General features: G+C 43.8%; 1 protein-coding gene across 1 annotated transcript in view; it reads right to left on the bottom strand.

The window, feature by feature from the left end:
• The window catches only part of gsg1l (gsg1 like), a 40,319-nt gene that overhangs the window by 4,786 nt on the left and 15,017 nt on the right, over nucleotides 1–20,516 (bottom strand). The window contains exons 3-4 of the mRNA XM_036942102.2: nucleotides 12,545–12,697; nucleotides 835–946 (exon numbers count right to left, since the gene is read on the bottom strand). Coding sequence (XP_036797997.2) covers nucleotides 835–946; nucleotides 12,545–12,697 — 265 coding nt within the window. The remainder of the gene's footprint in view (nucleotides 1–834; nucleotides 947–12,544; nucleotides 12,698–20,516) is intronic.

The raw sequence follows: 20,516 nt of genomic DNA, 5'->3' as shown, positions 1-20,516 counted from the left end.
GACAGACAGTATGAGTACTGACCAGAGGGACAGTCATCACTCATACCAAACACACAGACAGAGAGTATGAGTACTGACCAGAGGGACAGTCATCACTCATACCAAACACACAGACAGACAGTATGAGTACTGACCAGAGGGACAGTCATCACTCATACCAAACACACAGACAGACAGACAGACAGTATGAGTACTGACCAGAGGGACAGTCATCACTCATACCAAACACACAGACAGACAGACAGACAGTATGAGTACTGACCAGAGGGACAGTCATCACTCATACCAAACACACAGACAGACAGTATGAGTACTGACCAGAGGGACAGTCATCACTCATACCAAACACACAGACAGAGAGTATGAGTACTGACCAGAGGGACAGTCATCACTCATACCAAGCACACAGACAGACAGTATGAGTACTGACCAGAGGGACAGTCATCACTCATACCAAACACACAGACAGACAGACAGACAGACAGTATGAGTACTGACCAGAGGGACAGTCATCACTCATACCAAACACACAGACAGACAGTATGAGTACTGACCAGAGGGACAGTCATCACTCATACCAAACACCCAGACAGAGAGTATGAGTACTGACCAGAGGGACAGTCATCACTCATACCAAACACACAGACAGAGAGTATGAGTACTGACCAGAGGGACAGTCATCACTCATACCAAACACACAGACAGACAGTATGAGTACTGACCAGAGGAACAGTCATTACTCATACCAAACACACAGACAGACAGTTTGAGTACTGACCAGAGGAACAGTCATTACTCATGCCAAACACACAGACAGACAGTATGAGTACTGACCAGAAGGACCATCCATAGTCCCAGGAGTGGGGTCTCCAGTCTTCAGGACCCAGACTAACTGTGATCTGGAAAACCTGGGTGTACATCATGTGGGCCACCATGCCTAGCAGACCTGAGGAGAAGCAGACACACACACACACACACACACACACACACACACACACACACACACACACACACACACACACACACACACACACACACAGAGAAGTTTAAAACCTCTACAGGATCGGTGGGTCCCCCCCGTGGGATGATTGAACTAACGTGCGCTAATGTGATTATACCTAGCAGACCTGAGGAGACGCAGATACAGAGAAACCCGCAGAAACCCGCACGCACACACACACGAGGTTGTAAGAAACAAGAACATTTCCCAGGACATATACATATCTGATATTGGCAGAAAGCTTAAATTCTTGTTAACTTCTCGAGGGAAGGGGGCAGCATTGGGAATTTTGGATGAAAAGCGTGCCCAAATTAGACTGCCTGCTACTCAGCCATAAAAGCTAGAATATGCATATAATTAGTAGATTTGGATAGAAAACTCTTTGAAGTTTCTAAAACTCTTTGAATGATTTCTGTGAGTATAACAGATCTCATTTGTCAGACAAAAACCTGAGAAAAAATCCAACCAGGAAGTGGGAAATCTGAGGTTTGTAGTTTTTCAACTCTTGGCCTATCAAATACACAGTGAATTTGGAATACTGGGCTAAACGCGCGAACAAAAATGAGATATTTGGACATAAATGATGGACATTATCGAACAAAACAAACATTTATTGTGGAACTGGGATTCCTGGGAGTGCATTCTGATGAAGATCACCAAAGACGAGTGAATATTTATAATGCTATTTCTGACTTCTGTTGACTCCACAACATGGCGGATGTCTGTTTGGCTTGATTTGTTGTCTGAGCGCTGTACTCAGATTATTGCATGGTTTGTTTTTTTATTTTTTATTTGACACAGCGGTTGCATCAAGGAGAACTGGATCTCAAATTTCATGCATAACAGTTGTATCTTTTAGCAATGTTTATTATGAGTATTTCTGTAAATTGATGTTGTCACGATCGTCGTAGTGAGGAGACCAAAGCGCAGCGCAATGTGAATGCATGATTTAATGAAAAGACGGAAAAAACAAACAAACTAACAAGATGACCGTGACTGCTAAAGAAACACTGTGCTAACAAGCAACAGAACATAGACAATAACCCACAAAATACCCAAAGAAGATGGCTGCCTAAATATGGTTCCCAATCAGAGACAACGATAAACAGCTGCCTTTAATTGAGAACCAATCTAGGCAACCATAGACATACATAAACACCTAGATGGTAAACAACCCCATAAACCTACAAAACCCCTAGACAGTACAAAAACACATACATCACCCATGTCACACCCTGACCTAACCAAAACATATAAAGAAAACAAAGAATACTCAGGTCAGGGCGTGACAGATGTGGCTCTCTGCAAAATCATCGGATGTTTTGGAACTACTGAACATAACGCGTCAATGTAAACTTAGAATTTTTGGATATAAATATGAACTTTACTGAACAAAACATACATGTATTGTGTAACATGAAGTCCTATGAGTGTCATCTGATGAAGATCATCAAAGGTTAGTGATTAATTGCGGCTGGATTTACAACAAGTGTATCTTTAAAATGGTGTAAAATACTTGTATGTTTGAGGAATTTTAATTATGGGATTTCTGTTGTTTTGAATTTGGCGCCACTGGCTGTTGACGAGGTGGGACGCTAGATATGGTAATGACTCATAAACACATTGTCATCTCTATGAGCATATATTACATTAGATATGGTAATGACTCATAAACACATTGTCATCTGTATGAGCATATATTACATTATATATGGTAATGACTCATAAACACATTGTCATCTATATGAGCATATATTACATTATATATGGTAATGACTCATAAACACATTGTCATCTATATGAGCATATATTACATTATATATGGTAATGACTCATAAACACATTGTCATCTATATGAGCATATATTACATTAGATATGGTAATGACTCATAAACACATTGTCATCTGTATGAGCATATATTACATTATATATGGTAATGACTCATAAACACATTGTCATCTATATGAGCATATATTACATTATATACGGTAATGACTCATAAACACATTGTCATCTATATGAGCATATATTACATTAGATATGGTAATGACTCATAAACACATTGTCATCTGTATGAGCATATATTACATTATATATGGTAATGACTCATAAACACATTGTCATCTATATGAGCATATATTACATTATATATGGTAATGACTCATAAACACATTGTCATCTATATGAGCATATATTACATTAGATATGGTAATGACTCATAAACACATTGTCATCTGTATGAGCATATATTACATTATATATGGTAATGACTCATAAACACATTGTCATCTATATGAGCATATATTACATTATATATGGTAATGACTCATAAACACATTGTCATCTATATGAGCATATATTACATTAGATATGGTAATGACTCATAAACACATTGTCATCTGTATGAGCATATATTACATTATATATGGTAATGACTCATAAACACATTGTCATCTATATGAGCATATATTACATTATATATGGTAATGACTCATTCACACACTGTCATCTCTATGAGCATATATTACATTAGATATGGTAATGACTCATAAACACATTGTCATCTATATGAGCATATATTACATTATATACGGTAATGACTCATTAACACATTGTCATCTATATGAGCATATATTACATTATATATGGTAATGACTCATTCACACACTGTCATCTCTATGAGCATATATTACATTATATATGGTAATGACTCATAAACACATTGTCATCTATATGAGCATATATTACAGTAGATATGGTAATGACTCATAAACACACATGAAATAACATTTATATGGATATATAGATAGTCAATAAGAGGACAATGCTCTATGTAAATGGATTACAACACCGACATGCAGCTGTTGTTTTTACGCATATAATCCTATTGCCTTTGTTGTCTCTATGGGTTCTGGTCAAAAGTAGTGCACTATGTAGGGAATAGGGTGCCATTTGCCATAGGGTTCTGGTCAAGAGTAGTGCACTATGTAGGGAATAGGGTGCCATTTGCCATAGGGTTCTGGTCAAGAGTAGTGCACTATGTAGGGAATAGGGTGCCATTTGCCATAGGGTTCTAGTCAAAAGTAGTGCACTATGTAGGGAATAGGGTGTCATTTGCCATAGGGTTCTGGTCAAGAGTAGTGCACTATGTAGGGAATAGGGTGCCATTTGCCATATGTACTGGTCAAAAGTAGTGCACTATGTAGGGAATAGGGGGTCATTTGCCATAGGGTTCTGGTCAAAAGTAGTGCACTATGTAGGGAATAGGGTGCCATTTGCCTGAGACAGCAACAGCTGTCCTGCGGCTACAGCAGCTGGGCTGAAACAGCTACGAACCGCACACACACACACAAACACACACACACCTTCACGCACACAGTCATACACACACACACACACACACACACACACACACACACACACCATTCATGAATGTCAGCCAGTGGAAGCAGTCATTACTCACTGGTGTCTATGGTTCTGACCTGCTCTGAAGAGAGGAGGAGGAAGGGAGAGAGTTACAGAGAGAGATACAGAGAGAGACAGAGCGAAAGAAAGAGGAGAGAGAGAGAGAGAGAGAGAGAGAGAACAAAAGAAAGAGGAGAGAGAGAGAGAGAAAGAAAGAAAGAGGAGAGAGAAAGAAAGAGGAGAGAGAGAGAGAGAGAGAGAGAGAGAGAGAGAGAGAGAGAGAGAGAGAGAGAGAGAGAGAGAGAGAGAGAGATATACCACCAGAGAGAGAGAAGACAGAGGACACAGAGGTCAGAGAGGTCATGAGCAGATGAGAAAAAATATAGATTTGGAGTTAGATAAACTTGGATTTTTGGCAGGGACATGTACAGGATTCTACCCTCCACAGCATAACCTTCGCTCGAGATCAAAACTCAAAACCTACAATGTTTAGTCTGAAGACATGTTTTATGTTCAAAAGAAGAACAATACAATACAAAGATATATTTTACTTTATGAGGACTGAATGGTGAGTTGGACTACCAAGCCTGCTAGGACAAGGAGTTGGACTACCAAGCCTGCTAGGACAAGGAGTTGGACTACCAAGCCTGCTAGGACAAGGAGTTGGACTACCAAGCCTGCTAGGACAAGGAGATGGACTACCTAGCCTGCTAGGACAAGGAGTTGGACTACCAACCCTGCTAGGACAAGGAGTTGGACTACCAAGCCTGCTAGGACAAGGAGTTGGACTACCAAGCCTGCTAGGACAAGGAGATGGACTACCAAGCCTGCTAGGGCAAGGAGTTGGACTACCAAGCCTGCTAGGACAAGGAGTTGGACTACCAAGCCTGCTAGGACAAGGAGTTGGACTACCAAGCCTGCTAGGACAAGGAGATGGACTACCAAGCCTGCTAGGACAAGGAGTTGGACTACCAAGCCTGCTAGGACAAGGAGTTGGACTACCAAGCCTGCTAGGACAAGGAGTTGGACTAGTTAGCCTGCTAGGACAAGGAGATGGACTACCAAGCCTGCTAGGACAATGGGATGGACTACCAAGCTTGCTAGGACAAGGAAATTGACTACCTAGCCTGCTAGGACAAGGAGTTGGACTACCAAGCCTGCTAGGACAAGGAGTTGGACTACCAAGCCTGCTAGGACAAGGAGTTGGACTACCAAGCCTGCTAGGACAAGGAGATGGACTACCTAGCCTGCTAGGACAAGGTGTTGGACTACCAAGCCTGCTAGGACAAGGAGATGGACTACCAAGCCTGCTAGGACAAGGAGTTGGACTACCAAACCTGCTAGGACAAGGAGTTGGACTACCAAGCCTGCTAGGACAAGGAGATGGACTACCTAGCCTGCTAGGACAAGGAGTTGGACTGGTAAGCCTGCTAGGACAAGGAGTTGGACTACCAAGCCTGCTAGGACAAGGAGTTGGACTGGTAAGCCTGCTAGGACAAGGAGATGGACTACCAAGCCTGGTATGACACAGTGCTATATTAACCAGACCATCCCCTGGCACAGTGCTATATTAACCAGACCATCCCCTGGCACAGTGCTATATTAACCAGACCATCCCCTGGTACAGTGCTATATTAACCAGACCATCCCCTGGCATGACACAGTGCAATATTAACCAGACCATCCCCTGGCATGGCACAGTGCTATATTAACCAGACCATCCCCTGGTACAGTGCTATATTAACCAGACCATCCCCTGGTATGACACAGTGCTATATTAACCAGACCATCCCCTGGCATGGCACAGTGCTATATTAACCAGACCATCCCCTGACACAGTGCTATATTAACCAGACCATCCCCTGGTATGACACAGTGTTATATTAACACACTAACCCTCTGTTAAGAGGGTGTTAAAGAGGGGTAGAAACTCAGGATACTAGACAATGAGGACTCTGAGTCAGCTAATATAAATCTCTGGAACAGTAATGGTACAGGGCAGCCCCCAAACCCTTTCAGCTAGACGTTCACCTAATCAAATAATTAGCTCAGCAGGAGAAGCTCTCCGTTGAGAAAGATACCCCACCCCGAGCGGGTCAGACCAGATCTCTTCATTATATAACCTCACAGACGAGCAACTCCAAGTGGAAAGTCAACCTCCCAGCACAGAGTACTACCCCATCATTGAAATGAAGGATAAATTCACTCAGCTGGAGGGAAGACAGGTGGAGCTGGAACAGCAGGTGATTACAGTCCAGTCAGCACAGACCCAGACAACAGTCCAGCACAACAACACCCCCTTAACCAGACCTGGAGAGCTGGAGGTGGAGAGAGACCTATCTGCACTCTGGACAGTGGTGAGACAGCTTCAACATGATAAAAAGCATGAGCAGGAGAAGAACAGAGCACTAGAGGAGAGGATCAAACTGCTGGAGGAGAGGTTGAGGGGGATGGTGTGTGACAGAGAACCACCTACTAGAGAGGTGGCCACCCCCACAGAGAAGCCAGCAGAACAGCCCACCTCAGCACCTGACAAAAGTCTCGACACCACAGCAGAACAGTCCACCCAGACCCTGACCATAACGTTGAAATCACAGCGGGACAGACAAATGAAGAACCCCAAGCCCAGGGGATCTCACCCCCCCTGTCAGCCACCCTAGAAGCCCTCCTGACAACCCCCCCACACCCACTGAGGACAAACACAAGACACAGATTGCACTCCATATGGACTCAAACAGAAAATACAGTGCCTTGCGAAAGTATTCGCCCCCCTTGAACTTTGCGACCTTTTGCCACATTTCAGGCTTCAAACATAAAGATATAAAACTGTATTTTTTTGTGAAGAATCAACAACAGGTGGGACACAATCATGAAGTGGAACGACATTTATTGGATATTTCAAACTTTTTTAACAAATCAAAAACTGAAAAATTGGGCGTGCAAAATTATTCAGCCCCTTTACTTTCAGTGCAGCAAACTCTCTCCAGAAGTTCAGTGAGGATCTCTGAATGATCCAATGTTGACCTAAATGACTAATGATGATAAATACAATCCACCTGTGTGTAATCAAGTCTCCGTTTAAATGCACCTGCACTGTGATAGTCTCAGAGGTCCGTTAAAAGCGCAGAGAGCATCATGAAGAACAAGGAACACACCAGGCAGGTCCGAGATACTGTTGTGAAGAAGTTTAAAGTCGGATTTGGATACAAAAAGATTTCCCAAGCTTTAAACATCCCAAGCAGCACTGTGCAAGCGATAATATTGAAATGGAAGGAGTATCAGACCACTGCAAATCTACCAAGACCTGGCCGCCCCTCTAAACTTTCAGCTCATACAAGGAGAAGACTGATCAGAGATGCAGCCAAGAGGCCCATGATCACTCTGGATGAACTGCAGAGATCTACAGCTGAGGTGGGAGACTCTGTCCATAGGACAACAATCAGTCGTATATTGCACAAATCTGGCCTTTATGGAAGAGTGGCAAGAAGAAAGCCATTTCTTAAAGATATCCATAAAAAGTGTTGTTTAAAGTTTGCCACAAGCCACCTGGGAGACACACCAAGCATGTGGAAGAAGGTGCTCTGGTCAGATGAAACCAAAATTGAACTTTTTGGCAACAATGCAAAACGTTATGTTTGGCGTAAAAGCAACACAGCTGAACACACCATCCCCACTGTCAAACATGGTGGTGGCAGCATCATGGTTTGGGCCTGCTTTTCTTCAGCAGGGACAGGGAAGATGGTTCAAATTGATGGGAAGATGGATGGAGCCAAATACAGGACCATTCTGGAAGAAAACCTGATGGAGTCTGCAAAAGACCTGAGACTGGGACGGAGATTTGTCTTCCAACAAGACAATGATCCAAAACATAAAGCAAAATCTACAATGGAATGGTTCAAAAATAAACATATCCAGGTGTTAGAATGGCCAAGTCAAAGTCCAGACCTGAATCCAATCGAGAATCTGTGGAAAGAACTGAAAACTGCTGTTCACAAATGCTCTCCATCCAACCTCACTGAGCTCGAGCTGTTTTGCAAGGAGGAATGGGAAAAAATGTCAGTCTCTCGATGTGCAAAACTGATAGAGACACCCCAAGCGACTTACAGCTGTAATCGCAGCAAAAGGTGGCGTTACAAAGTATTAACTTAAGGGGGCTGAATCATTTTGCACGCCCAATTTTTCAGTTTTTGATTTGTTAAAAAAGTTTGAAATATCCAATAAATGTCGTTCCACTTCATGATTGTGTCCCACTTGTTGTTGATTCTTCACAAAAAAATACAGTTTTATATCTTTATGTTTGAAGCCTGAAATGTGGCAAAAGGTCGCAAAGTTCAAGGGGGCCGAATACTTTCGCAAGGCACTGTATATACAAGAAAATAAACACAGTGTGTATAAACTCTGGTGTCCAAACGCCCAGTGCGCCCTAGACCTTCTGTCTGAGGACCAACTAGGGTCACCCAGCCACATGATAATACACCCAGTGTGCCCTAGACCTTCTGTCTGAGGACCAACTAGGGTCACCCAGCCACATGATAATACACCCAGTGCGCCCTAGACCTTCTGTCTGAGGACCAACTAGGTTCACCTAGCCACATGATAATACACCCAGAGCCCTAGACCTTCTGTCTGAGGACCGACTAGGTTCACCCAGCCACATGATAATACACCCAGAGCCCTAGACCTTCTGTCTGAGGACCAACTAGTTACACCAGGGGTTATGCTAATCTGATATAGAGCAGACCTAACTCACTCCATTAAATTAGACAAAACAGGAACATTTTACATTTGGCTAGAGATTCAAAAGGAAATGATCTTAAAATAACAGAGAAACATGTCCTCCTGTGTGCTACCTATATCCCCCCACTAGAATCCCCATATTTTAATGAAGACAGCTTCTCCACACAAACAACAAGTGTGGGGTTAAAATGGGCAAAAAACAGACACATTTCTTCCAACAGGGCATTGGGGTGAGACAGGGATGCAGCTTAAGCCCCACCCTCTTCAACATATATATCAACGAATTGGCGCGGGCACTAGAAAAGTCTGCAGCACCCGGCCTCACCCTACTAGAATCCAAAGTCATGTGTCTACTGTTTGCTGATGATCTGGTGCTTCTGTCCCCAACCAAGGAGGGCCTACAGCAGCACCTAGATCTTCTGCACAGATTCTGTCAGACCTGGGCTCTGACAGTAAATTTCAGTACAACCAAAATAACGGTGTTACAAAAAAGGTCCAGTCGCCAGGACCACAAATACAAATTCCATCTAGACACCATTGCCCTAGAGCACACAAAAAACTATATACACCTCGGCCTAAACATCAGTGCCACAGATAACTTCCACAAAGCTGTGACTGATCTGAGAGACAAGGCAAGAAGGGCATTCTATGCCATCAAAAGGAACATAAAATTCAACATACCAGTTAGGATCTGGCTAAAAATACTTGAATCAGTTATAGAGCCCATTGCCGTTTATGGTTGTGAGGTCTGGGGTCCGCTCACCAACCAAGATTTCACAAAATGGGACAAACACCAAACTGACACTCTGCATGCAGAATTCTGCAAAAATATCCTCTGTGTACAACGTAAATCACCAAATAATGCATGCAGAGCAGAATTAGGCCGATACCCGCTAATGATCAAAATCCAGAAAAGAGCCCTTAAATTCTACAACCACCTAAAAGGAAGCGATTCCCAAACCTTCCATAACAAAGCCATCACCTACAGAGAGATGAGCCTGGAGAAGAGTCCCCTAAGCAAGCTGGTCCTGGGGCTCTGTGGGGTGTGTTTGTGTTTGTGAACAGAGCCCCAGGACCAGCTTGCTTAGGGGACTCTTCTCCAGGCTCATCTCTCTGTAGGTGATGGCTTTGTTATGGCTTTGTTATGGAACAGAGCCCCAGGACAGCAGCACAATTAGACCCAACCAAATCATGAGAAAACAAAAAGATAATTACTTGACACATTGCAAAGAATTAACAAAAAAACAGAGCAAACTAGAATGCTATTTGACCCTAAACAGAGAGTACACAGTGGCAGAATACCTGACCACTGTGACTGACCTAAACTTAAGGAAAGCTTTGACTATGTACAGACTCAGTGAGCATAGCCTTGCTATTGAGAAAGGCTGCCGTAGGCAGACATGGCTCTCAAGAGAAGACAGGCTTTGTGCTCACTGCCCACAAAATGAGGTGGAAACTGAGCTGCACTTCCTAACCTCCTGCACAATGTATGACCATATTAGAGACACATATTTCCCTCAGATTACACAGATCCACAAAGAATTCGAAAACAAATCCAATTTTGATAAACTCCCATATCTACTGGGTGAAATTCCACAGTGTGCCATCACAGCAGCAAGATTTGTGACCTGTTGCCACAAGAAAAGGGCAACCAGTGAAGAACAAACACCATTGTAAATACAACCCATATTTATGTTTATTTATTTTCCCTTGTGTACCCTTTACCTTTTCTACATCGTTACAACATTGTACTGTATATAGACATAATATGACATTTGTAATGTCTTTATTGTTTTGAAACTTCTGTATGTGTAATGTTTACTGTTAATTGTTATTGTTTATTTCACTTTTGTATATTATCTACCTCACTTGCTTTGGCAATGTTAACACATGTTTCCCATGCCAATAAAGCCCCTTGAATAGAATATCAGACAGACAGACAGACAGACAGACAGACAGACAGAGACAGACAGACAGACAGACAGACAGACAGACAGACAGACAGACAGACAGACAGACAGACAGACAGACAGACAGACAGACAGACAGACAGACAGACAGACAGACAGACAGACAGACAGACAGACAGACAGACAGACAGACAGACAGACAGACAGACAGACAGACAGACAGACAGATAGACAGATAGATAGATAGATAGATAGATAGATAGATAGATAGATAGCACTCCCAATGTGTGTGTCCAAAAGATCTCAATGGAGGAACTACTGTAGGAGAGTCTTCCTGTGTCTCTAGTGTTTGTTTCAAGTTTTAGGGTTTATTTGTCAAGTTCCCAGGATGCACCAGGTGGAAACAGTGAAATGCTTACTGGCACTTTCCCAACAATGCAGTATTCAAGTCAATAATATCAAGTCAATAATATAGTAAGAAAAACACGAGAAATACAAGAAATACTTCAAATCAAATGTTATTGATTTGCGGGTGTTTTGCGAAATGATTGTGTTTCTTGCTCCGACAGTGCACTAATATCTAACAATTTCACAACATATACCCAATACACACCCATCTAAGTAAAGGAATGGAATTAAGAATATTTACATATATTTACGAGCAATGTCAGAGCGGTATAGAATAAGATACAGTAGAATAGAATAGAATACAGTAAACACATATGAGATGAGTAATGCAAAATATGTAATCATTATTATCTTATTATTAATCTCTCGGTCCCTGCTTTGATGTACTGACCTCGGCTTCTGGATGGTAGCGGTGTGAACAGGCAGTGGCTCGCGTGGTTGTTGTCCTTGATGATAATTTTGGCCTTCCTGTGACATCGGGTGGTGTAGGTGTCATGGAGGGCACGTAGTGATGCTTTGGGCAGACCGCACCACCCTCTGGCGAGCCCTGCGGTTGCGGGCGGTGCAGTTGCCGTACCAAGCGGTGACAGGATGCTCTCAATGGTGCATCTGTAGAAGTTTGTGAGGGTTTTATGGGCCAGGCAAATTTCTTCAGCCTCTGATGAAGAGGCGCTGTTGTGCCTTCTTCACCACACTGTCAGTGTGGGTGGACCATTTCAAGTTGCCAGTGATGTGTACACTGAGGAACTTGAAGCTTTCCACCTTTTCCACTCTTCACGTCGATGTGGATAGGAGGGGGGGTGCTCCCTCTGCTGTTTCCTGAAGTCTATGATCATCCCCTTTGTTTTGTTGACGTTGAGTGAGAGGTTATTTTTCTGGCATCACACTCCCAGAGTCACCTCCTCCCTGTAAGCTGTCTCATCATTGTTGATAATCAGAAGTACTATTATTTAGTGTGTATCACACTGTGTGTGTGTGTGTGTGTGTGTGTGTGTGTGCCTGTGTGTGTGTCTGTGTGTGTGTGTGTGTGTGTGTGTGTGTGTAGTGTGTGTGTGTGTGTGTGTGTGTGTGTGTGTGTGTTACCTGAAAGCACGGTGAAAACAGCAGCGAAGGCGTTGAGTTTAAGTCCATCGATGACGTTGCTGGAATGAAACAGCTCCAGACACATGAGACTGAACCCAACCACCAACAGCATGATGTATAGTACCTCTGATACCACCGACAGCCACAGGACTCCTGGAACACACACACACACACACACACATAATGAAACAGCTCCAGACACATGAGACTGAACCCAACCACCAACAGCATGATGTATAGTACCTCTGATACCACCGACAGCCACAGGACTCCTGGAACACACACACATACACACACACACATGGGCACACACACACACACACACACACACATACACACACACACACACACACACACACACATACACACACACACACACACACGGGCACACACGGGCACACACACACACACACACACACATACACACACACACATGGGCACACACACATACACACACACACACATACACACACACACACGGGCACACACACATACACACACACACACACACGGGCACACACGCATTTTGAATTTAGCTTTTTTTGGGATCTTTTTTAAATTAAAATTAGTTTCTTCAAACTGCAGGATACGGAGGAAGTAGATTATATATTGTTTTCTTGGCTTTAGAACTTTATATTTGTGTATTAATGCAATTTATTTCAATTTACCTTCCTAACTTTAGTAGCCGCTAGTTAGCTAGCTTACCAGAGTGCAGTTTTCTCTGCCAGAGTCACTAACACTAACGACAATGTAGTGGATTTCACTGCCCACATTAGATAGACCCTTTACTCTGAATCATCACACCAACAGGCTTAATCATTTATTTACTGACTAACTAAATAATCACAGAAATGCATAAACAAATTAACAGTAGATATTGGTTACTAACAAAAGATAGGGAAGATTCCCTAGTGGGCCAATATGACGGCTTGGTGGACCAAGGGGAAGTGGGTGTGGACTGAGACAAAGCGGGAAAGGAAAAAGAGACCACTACACAGTTGATAATTATATTAATTGAAATGCTAATTCTTTGCACATGAACGCTCACTCATTCGGGAATAACTGCAATCAATATATGTTTACGCCCAGGTGTCGTTGTGATCTCTGTTGTAATTGTCAGCCTGTCTGCTGGAGAGTTCACCTGAGTCTCTTTCTGTTTCCCTGAAGATCAAAGTCATTGATGGTTAGGATGGATACTTCAGAGTTCCATTCAGAAACGTTTTTCATAGAGTAGATGTTTCGGCGGTTGTCTGTAATCGCATCCCAGGTTGACATAATTTCGAGCTGCAGACTAGTAATTAGTATATAAGATTTGCTCTTATTCTGTAGGGATCGATAGTCTCAGAGTTGAACCATTTCCAGCCGTGTAGCCAATGCTCCACGTGGTATGGTTAGGAAATTGATAACGCTGTGGGTTTGCTTAGTCTTGGTACTCAAACCGATGCCACCTCAGTTTCCACCGAGGTACGCGTGGTCTGAAGAGGATTTCCTCAGGAGGGGGTTTTATTCCTAACAGTAGAAAAGGAGGTTATATGACATCAGATCATGTCTGTGCTCACGGGGGCGGGCCAATGACTTAGTTCAACTTTAGATGGAATACAATTCTCTCACATTAAATGTTTAAACATCACATCACATCATTTCACAAATAGTTTCATCTTTACTCATTCATTTTATACAACAATTAGATGCAAGCCTCATCATTGAGAAAAGTACACAATCAAGAGATATAGTTATGTGTGTTTCCTGTCCTCTCTGAGGTCACCCAAAATGAAACACACTCGTCATACCCGTCCCTTAAGTGTCCACGGACCCCTCCCACCTTCTCACAAGTGGACCTTTTGTTTCATATTCCCATTTTGGGGGATTTAGGAGTTTGGCCAAGTGAAATCCTTTGTTCTCTCTAGGTGTCTCTTTCTGCGTGGCCATGAGGAGAGAGTCTCCTCCAGGAATTTATGGCCTGAGATAATAGAACCTGGGTGTAGGAGAGAGAGAGAGGGGGAAGCCACGATCTATACCCAGAAAGGGCCACGTCACGACAGCGTTTAGGAGGCACGATTACCTGCAGAGCATATGGACGTTTCTACTGTCTTCTCTGGGATGTCGAAATCAATTCAGAATGATTGTCATTTGCCCTCTAAATCCACCGGTGCATTTTCCTAGCTTTGGGATGAGAGTTGAATACATCTCTGATAGCTTGGGGACAGACCAGGATACATTTTTCCTGGCTTTGGGATGAGGGATGAATACATCTCTGATAGCTTGGGGACAGACCAGGATACATTTTTCCTGGCTTTGGGATGAGGGATGAATACATCTCTGATAGCTTGGGGACAGACCAGGATACATTTTTCCTAGCTTTGGGATGAGGGATGAATACATCTCTGATAGCTTGGGGACAGACCAGGAGACATTTTTCCTGGCTTTGGGATGAGGGATGAATACATCTCTGATAGCTTGGGGACAGACCAGGATACCTTTTCCTAGCTTTGGGATGAGAGTTGATAGGCTGTACTGTGCTGCATCTCCCCGACCTCGTGAGGGGCGACAGGTATTCTAGAGGTTAGGACTCTAACAGAAAGGTTGAAAGATCAAATCCCCAAGCTGACAAGGTAAAAATCTGTCGTTCTGGCCCTGAACAGGCAGTTCACCCACTGTTCCCCGGTAGGCCGCTATTAAAAATAAGAATATGTTCTTAACTGACTTGCCTAGTTAAATGTAAAAAATTAAACACAGTGAATCAGATATATGATAACATGACTCTTCAGTCAGTATTTTAATGACAGGAACACAAGACATACATCACACATGACACCCTTTATCTCTCTACGTGGTGAACTACTTCTGACCAGGGTGGACCCTAGTCCATTTAGACTTTGACCAATACGGGTCAACAGTAGTGCACTATATGTGGAACAGGGCTCTATAGGGCTCTGGTCAAAGTAGTGCACTATATAGGGAACAGGGCTCTATAGGGCTCTGGTCAAAGTAGTGCACTATATAGGGAACAGGGCTATATAGAGGTCTGGTCGAAGTTGTGCACTCTATGGGGAACAGGGCTCTATAGGGGTCTGGTCAAAATAGTGCACTCTATAGGGAACAGGGCTCTATAGGGCTCTGGTCAAAGTAGTGCACTATATTAGGAACAGGGTGCCATTTGGGAGACAACCAAGGAGACAGTAGAGAGAGGGCTCAGTCTGTCAATATACCCTAAGTAGCTGAGACACCTATAAAACATTTACTATCTCTGAATTCAATACACTAACAGGATAAACTGTGTGTGTGTGTGTGTGTGTGTGTGTGTGTGTGTGTGTGTGTGTGTGTGTGTGTGTGTGTGTGTGTGTGTGTGTGTGTGTGTGTGTGTGTGTGTGTGTGTGTGTGTGTGTGTGTGTGTGTGTGTGTGTGTGTGTGTGTGTGTGTGTGTAACCAATCCAAGAGAGTTAGTTCTGGGAATTGAATGTGAACGTAAAAAGAAATCCTCTTCTTCTAGTATCATGAATAACTCAGGTGGCGTCTAGTTGTCAGGAAACAGGTGGCCATGTTTTAAAAATCATCCCAAACAACAACAGCCATGGGAGGAGAAAACAATGTCAGAGAAACATCAAAGTGAAGGAGACAGAACACACCAAACAGCTTGCTGATCCCAGACCAGATTCTATGTAAAACAGCTTGCTGATCCCAGACCAGATTCTATGTAAAACGGCTTGCTGATCCCAGACCAGATTCTATGTAAAACAGCTTGCTGATCCCAGACCAGATTCTATGTAAAACAGCTTGCTGATCCCAGACCAGATTCTATGTAAAACAGCTTGCTGATCCCAGACCAGATTCTATGTAAAACAGCTTGCTGATCCCAGACCAGATTCTATGTAAATCAGCTTGCTGATCCCAGACCAGATTCTATGTAAAACAGCTTGCTGATCCCAGACCAGATTCTATGTAAAATGGCTTGCTGATCCCAGACCAGATTCTATGTAAAACAGCTTGCTGATCCCAGACCAGATTCTATGTAAAACAGCTTGCTGATCCCAGACCAGATTCTATGTAAAATGGCTTGCTGATCCCAAACCAGATTCTATGTAAAATGGCTTGCTGATCCCAGACCAGATTTTATGTAAAACAGCTTGCTGATCCCAGACCAGATTCTATGTAAAACAGCTTGCTGATCCCAGACCAGATTCTATGTAAAACAGCTTGCTGATCCCAGACCAGATTCTATGTAAATCAGCTTGCTGATCCCAGACCAGATTCTATGTAAAACAGCTTGCTGATCCCAGACCAGATTCTATGTAAATCAGCTTGCTGATCCCAGACCAGATTCTATGTAAAACAGCTTGCTGATCCCAGACCAGATTCTATGTAAAATGGCTTGCTGATCCCAGACCAGATTCTATGTAAAACAGCTTGCTGATCCCAGACCAGATTCTATGTAAAATGGCTTGCTGATCCCAGACCAGATTCTATGTAAAATGGCTTGCTGATCCCAGACCAGATTCTATGTAAAATGGCTTGCTGATCCCAGACCAGATTCTATGTAAAATGGCTTGCTGATCCCAGACCAGATTCTATGTAAAATGGCTTGCTGATCCCAGACCAGATGTAAACGGTGAGAGTTGTTGATATTCAAATAAGTAGCTAAATAACAAGGTACAAGGTAACAAGTTTACTCCCTATAGAGACCCATTAACTCTACTAGAAACCCCTCTCTACTAGGAACTCCTCTCTACTAGGAACCCCTCTCTACTGGGAACCCCTCTCTACTAGGATGCCCCTCTCTACTAGGAACCCCTCTCTACTAGGACACCCCTCTCTACTAGGAACCCCTCTCTACTGGGAACCCCTCTCTACTGGGAACCCCTCTCTACTAGGACACTCCTCTCTACTAGGAACCCCTCTCTACTAGGAACCCCTCTTTACTAGGAACCCCTCTCTACTAGGACACCCCTCTCTACTAGGAACCCCTCTCTACTAGGAACCCCTCTCTACTGGGAACCCCTCTCTACTAGGACACTCCTCTCTACTAGGAACCCCTCTCTACTAGGAACCCCTCTCTACTAGGAAACCCTCTCTACTAGGAACCCCTCTCTACTAGGAACTCCTCTCTACTAGGAACCCCTCTCTACTAGGACACTCCTCTCTACTAGGACACTCCTCTCTACTAGGAACCCCTCTCTACTAGGACACTCCTCTCTACTAGGAACTCCTCTCTACTAGGAACCCCTCTCTACTAGGACACTCCTCTCTACTAGGACACTCCTCTCTACTAGGAACCCCTCTCTACTAGGACACTCCTCTCTACTAGGACACTCCTCTCTACTAGGAACCCCTATCTACTAGGAACCCCTCTCTACTAGGACACTCCTCTCCACTAGGAACCCCTCTCTACTAGGACACTCCTCTTTACTAGCAACCCCTCTCTACTAGGAACCCCTCTCTACTAGGACACTCCTCTTTACTAGCAACCCCTCTCTACTAGGAACCCCTGTCTCCCTCTCTCCATAGTAAGGCTGTGTGTAACAGGGCTGAACAGGAAGAATTGTGTTGGTGTATCTCTGCACTCCTCCCTCCCTCCCTCTTTCTCTATTTATCTCTCTCTCTCTCTGTCGCTCTTCCTCCCTTCCACTCTCTCCTTCTCCCTCCTTCCCTCGTTTCCGCTCTCTCTCTACCCCCCCACTCTCTATTTCCCTCTCTCCCTCACTCCCTCTCACAGTGTAGAATAGAGATGACTTTAATGTGGGGATGAAAGCAGTATTAAACAGCAGTATTAAAGCAGTATTAAACAGAGATGACCTTAGTGTGGGGATGAAAGCAGTATTAAACAGAGATGACCTTAGTGTGGGGATGAAAGCAGTATTAAACAGAGATGACCTTACCGTAGTGATGAAAGCAGTATTAATCAGAGATATTACTCACTAATGTTCAGTCTATGGACAATAAAGTAGATGAGCTCAGGGCGAGGATCTCCTTCCAGAGAGACATCAGGGTCAGTAACATACTCTGTTTCAAAGGATCATGGCTCCCTCCGGATACACTGTCCCCGTCCATACAGCCAGCTGGGTTCTCAGTACATCGTGCAGACAGGAAAAAACACCTCTCCGGGAAGAAGAAAGGTGGTGGTGTATGTTTCATGGTGTGATTGTCATAACGTAAAGAAACTTAAGTCCTTTTGTTCACCCGACCTAGAATATCTCCCAATCAAATGCCGGCCGTATTACCTCCCAAGATAATTCTCTTTAGTTATAGTTACAGCCGTTGTAGTTACAGCAGATACCACGACGGCCCTTCAAGGAACTACACTGGACTTTTTGCAAACTGGAAAAAATATATCCTGAGGCTGCATTTATTGTAGCTGGGGATTTTAACAAAGCAAATTTGAGGAAAACGCTACCGAAGTTCTATCAACACATTGAGTGTAGTACTCGCGCTGGAAAAACACTGGATCACTGCTACTCCCTCTTCCAGGATACCTACCACCTTCCCTTTGGCAAATCAGATCACAACTCCATTTTGCTCCTCCCTTCCTATAGGCAGAAACTCAAACAGGAAGTACCCTTGCTACGGACTATTCAACACTGGTCTGACCAATCAGAATGCATGCTTCAAGATTGTTTTGATCACACGGACTGGGATATGTTCCGGGTTGCCTCTGAGAATAGCATGGACGTATACACGGACACAGTGAATGAGTTCATCAGGAAGTGCATAGGGGATGTTGTTCCCACTGTGACTATTAAAACCTACCCAAACCAGAAACCGTGGATAGATGGCGGCATTTGCTCAAAACTGAAAGCGTGAACTACCGCATTTAACCATGGAAAGATGACTGGAAACAGTCCAGTTATCCCCTTCATAAGACAATCAAACAGGCAAAATGCAATTCAACGGCTCAGACATGAGACGATTACAAAGGGAAAACCAGCCACTTCCTGGACACCGACGCCTTGCTCCCGGACAAACTGAACACCTTCTTTAAGGATAACAACGTGCCCCACCCCCTCCTTCTCTGTGGCCGATGTGAGTAAGACATTTAAGCGTGTTAACCCTCGCAAGGCTGCCGGCCCAGATGGTATCCCTAGCTGCGTCCTCCGAGCATGCGCAGATGAGCTGGTTGGAGTGTTTACGGACATAGTCAATCTCTCCCTATCCCACTTGCTTCAATATGTCCACCATTGTTCCTGTACCCAAGAAAGCAAAGGTAACTGAACTAAATGACTATCTGTAGCACTCACTTCTGTTATCATGGAGTACTTTGAGAGGCTAGTCAAGGATCATATCACCTCTACCTTACCTGACATCCTAGACCTACTTCAACTTGTTTACCGTCCCAATAGGTCCACAGACGATGCAATCGCCATTGTACTGCACACTGCCCTATCCCATCTGGACAAAAATGTTAGTCAATGCCACTCCGACATTGCTTGTCCTAATATTTATATATTTCTAAATTCCATTCTTTTACTTTTAGATTTGTGTATTGTTGTGAATTTTTAGATACTACTGCACTGATGAAGATAGGAACACAAGCATTTCACTTCACCAGCAAAAACATCTGCTAAATATGTGTATGTGACCAATAACATTTGATTTGATATAGACACACACACATTCTTGAAACACCTCTGACCTCTGAGTCTCTAGTGCAGGGTTCCCCAACTGGAGGCCAGCGGGCCAACACCTCTGAGTCTCTAGTGTTCCCCAACTGGGGGTCAGCGGGCCAACACCTCTGAGTCTCTAGTGTTCCCCAACTGGAGGACAGCAGGCCAACACCTCTGAGTCTCTAGTGTTCCCCAACTGGAGGACAGCGGGCCAACACCTCTGAGTCTCTAGTGTTCCCCAACTGGAGGACAGCGGGCCAACACCTCTGAGTCTCTAGTGTTCCCCAACTGGAGGACAGCGGGCCAACACCTCTGAGTCTCTAGTGTTCCCCAACTGGAGGACAGCAGGCCAACACCTCTGAGTCTCTAGTGTTCCC

The sequence above is a fragment of the Oncorhynchus mykiss genome, chromosome 13 (genome assembly GCF_057628025.1).
Source record: "Oncorhynchus mykiss isolate SJ-2025 chromosome 13, ASM5762802v1, whole genome shotgun sequence".
NCBI classification, from domain to species: domain Eukaryota; kingdom Metazoa; phylum Chordata; class Actinopteri; order Salmoniformes; family Salmonidae; genus Oncorhynchus; species Oncorhynchus mykiss.
This window is presented reverse-complemented; position numbering and strand designations above follow the sequence as displayed.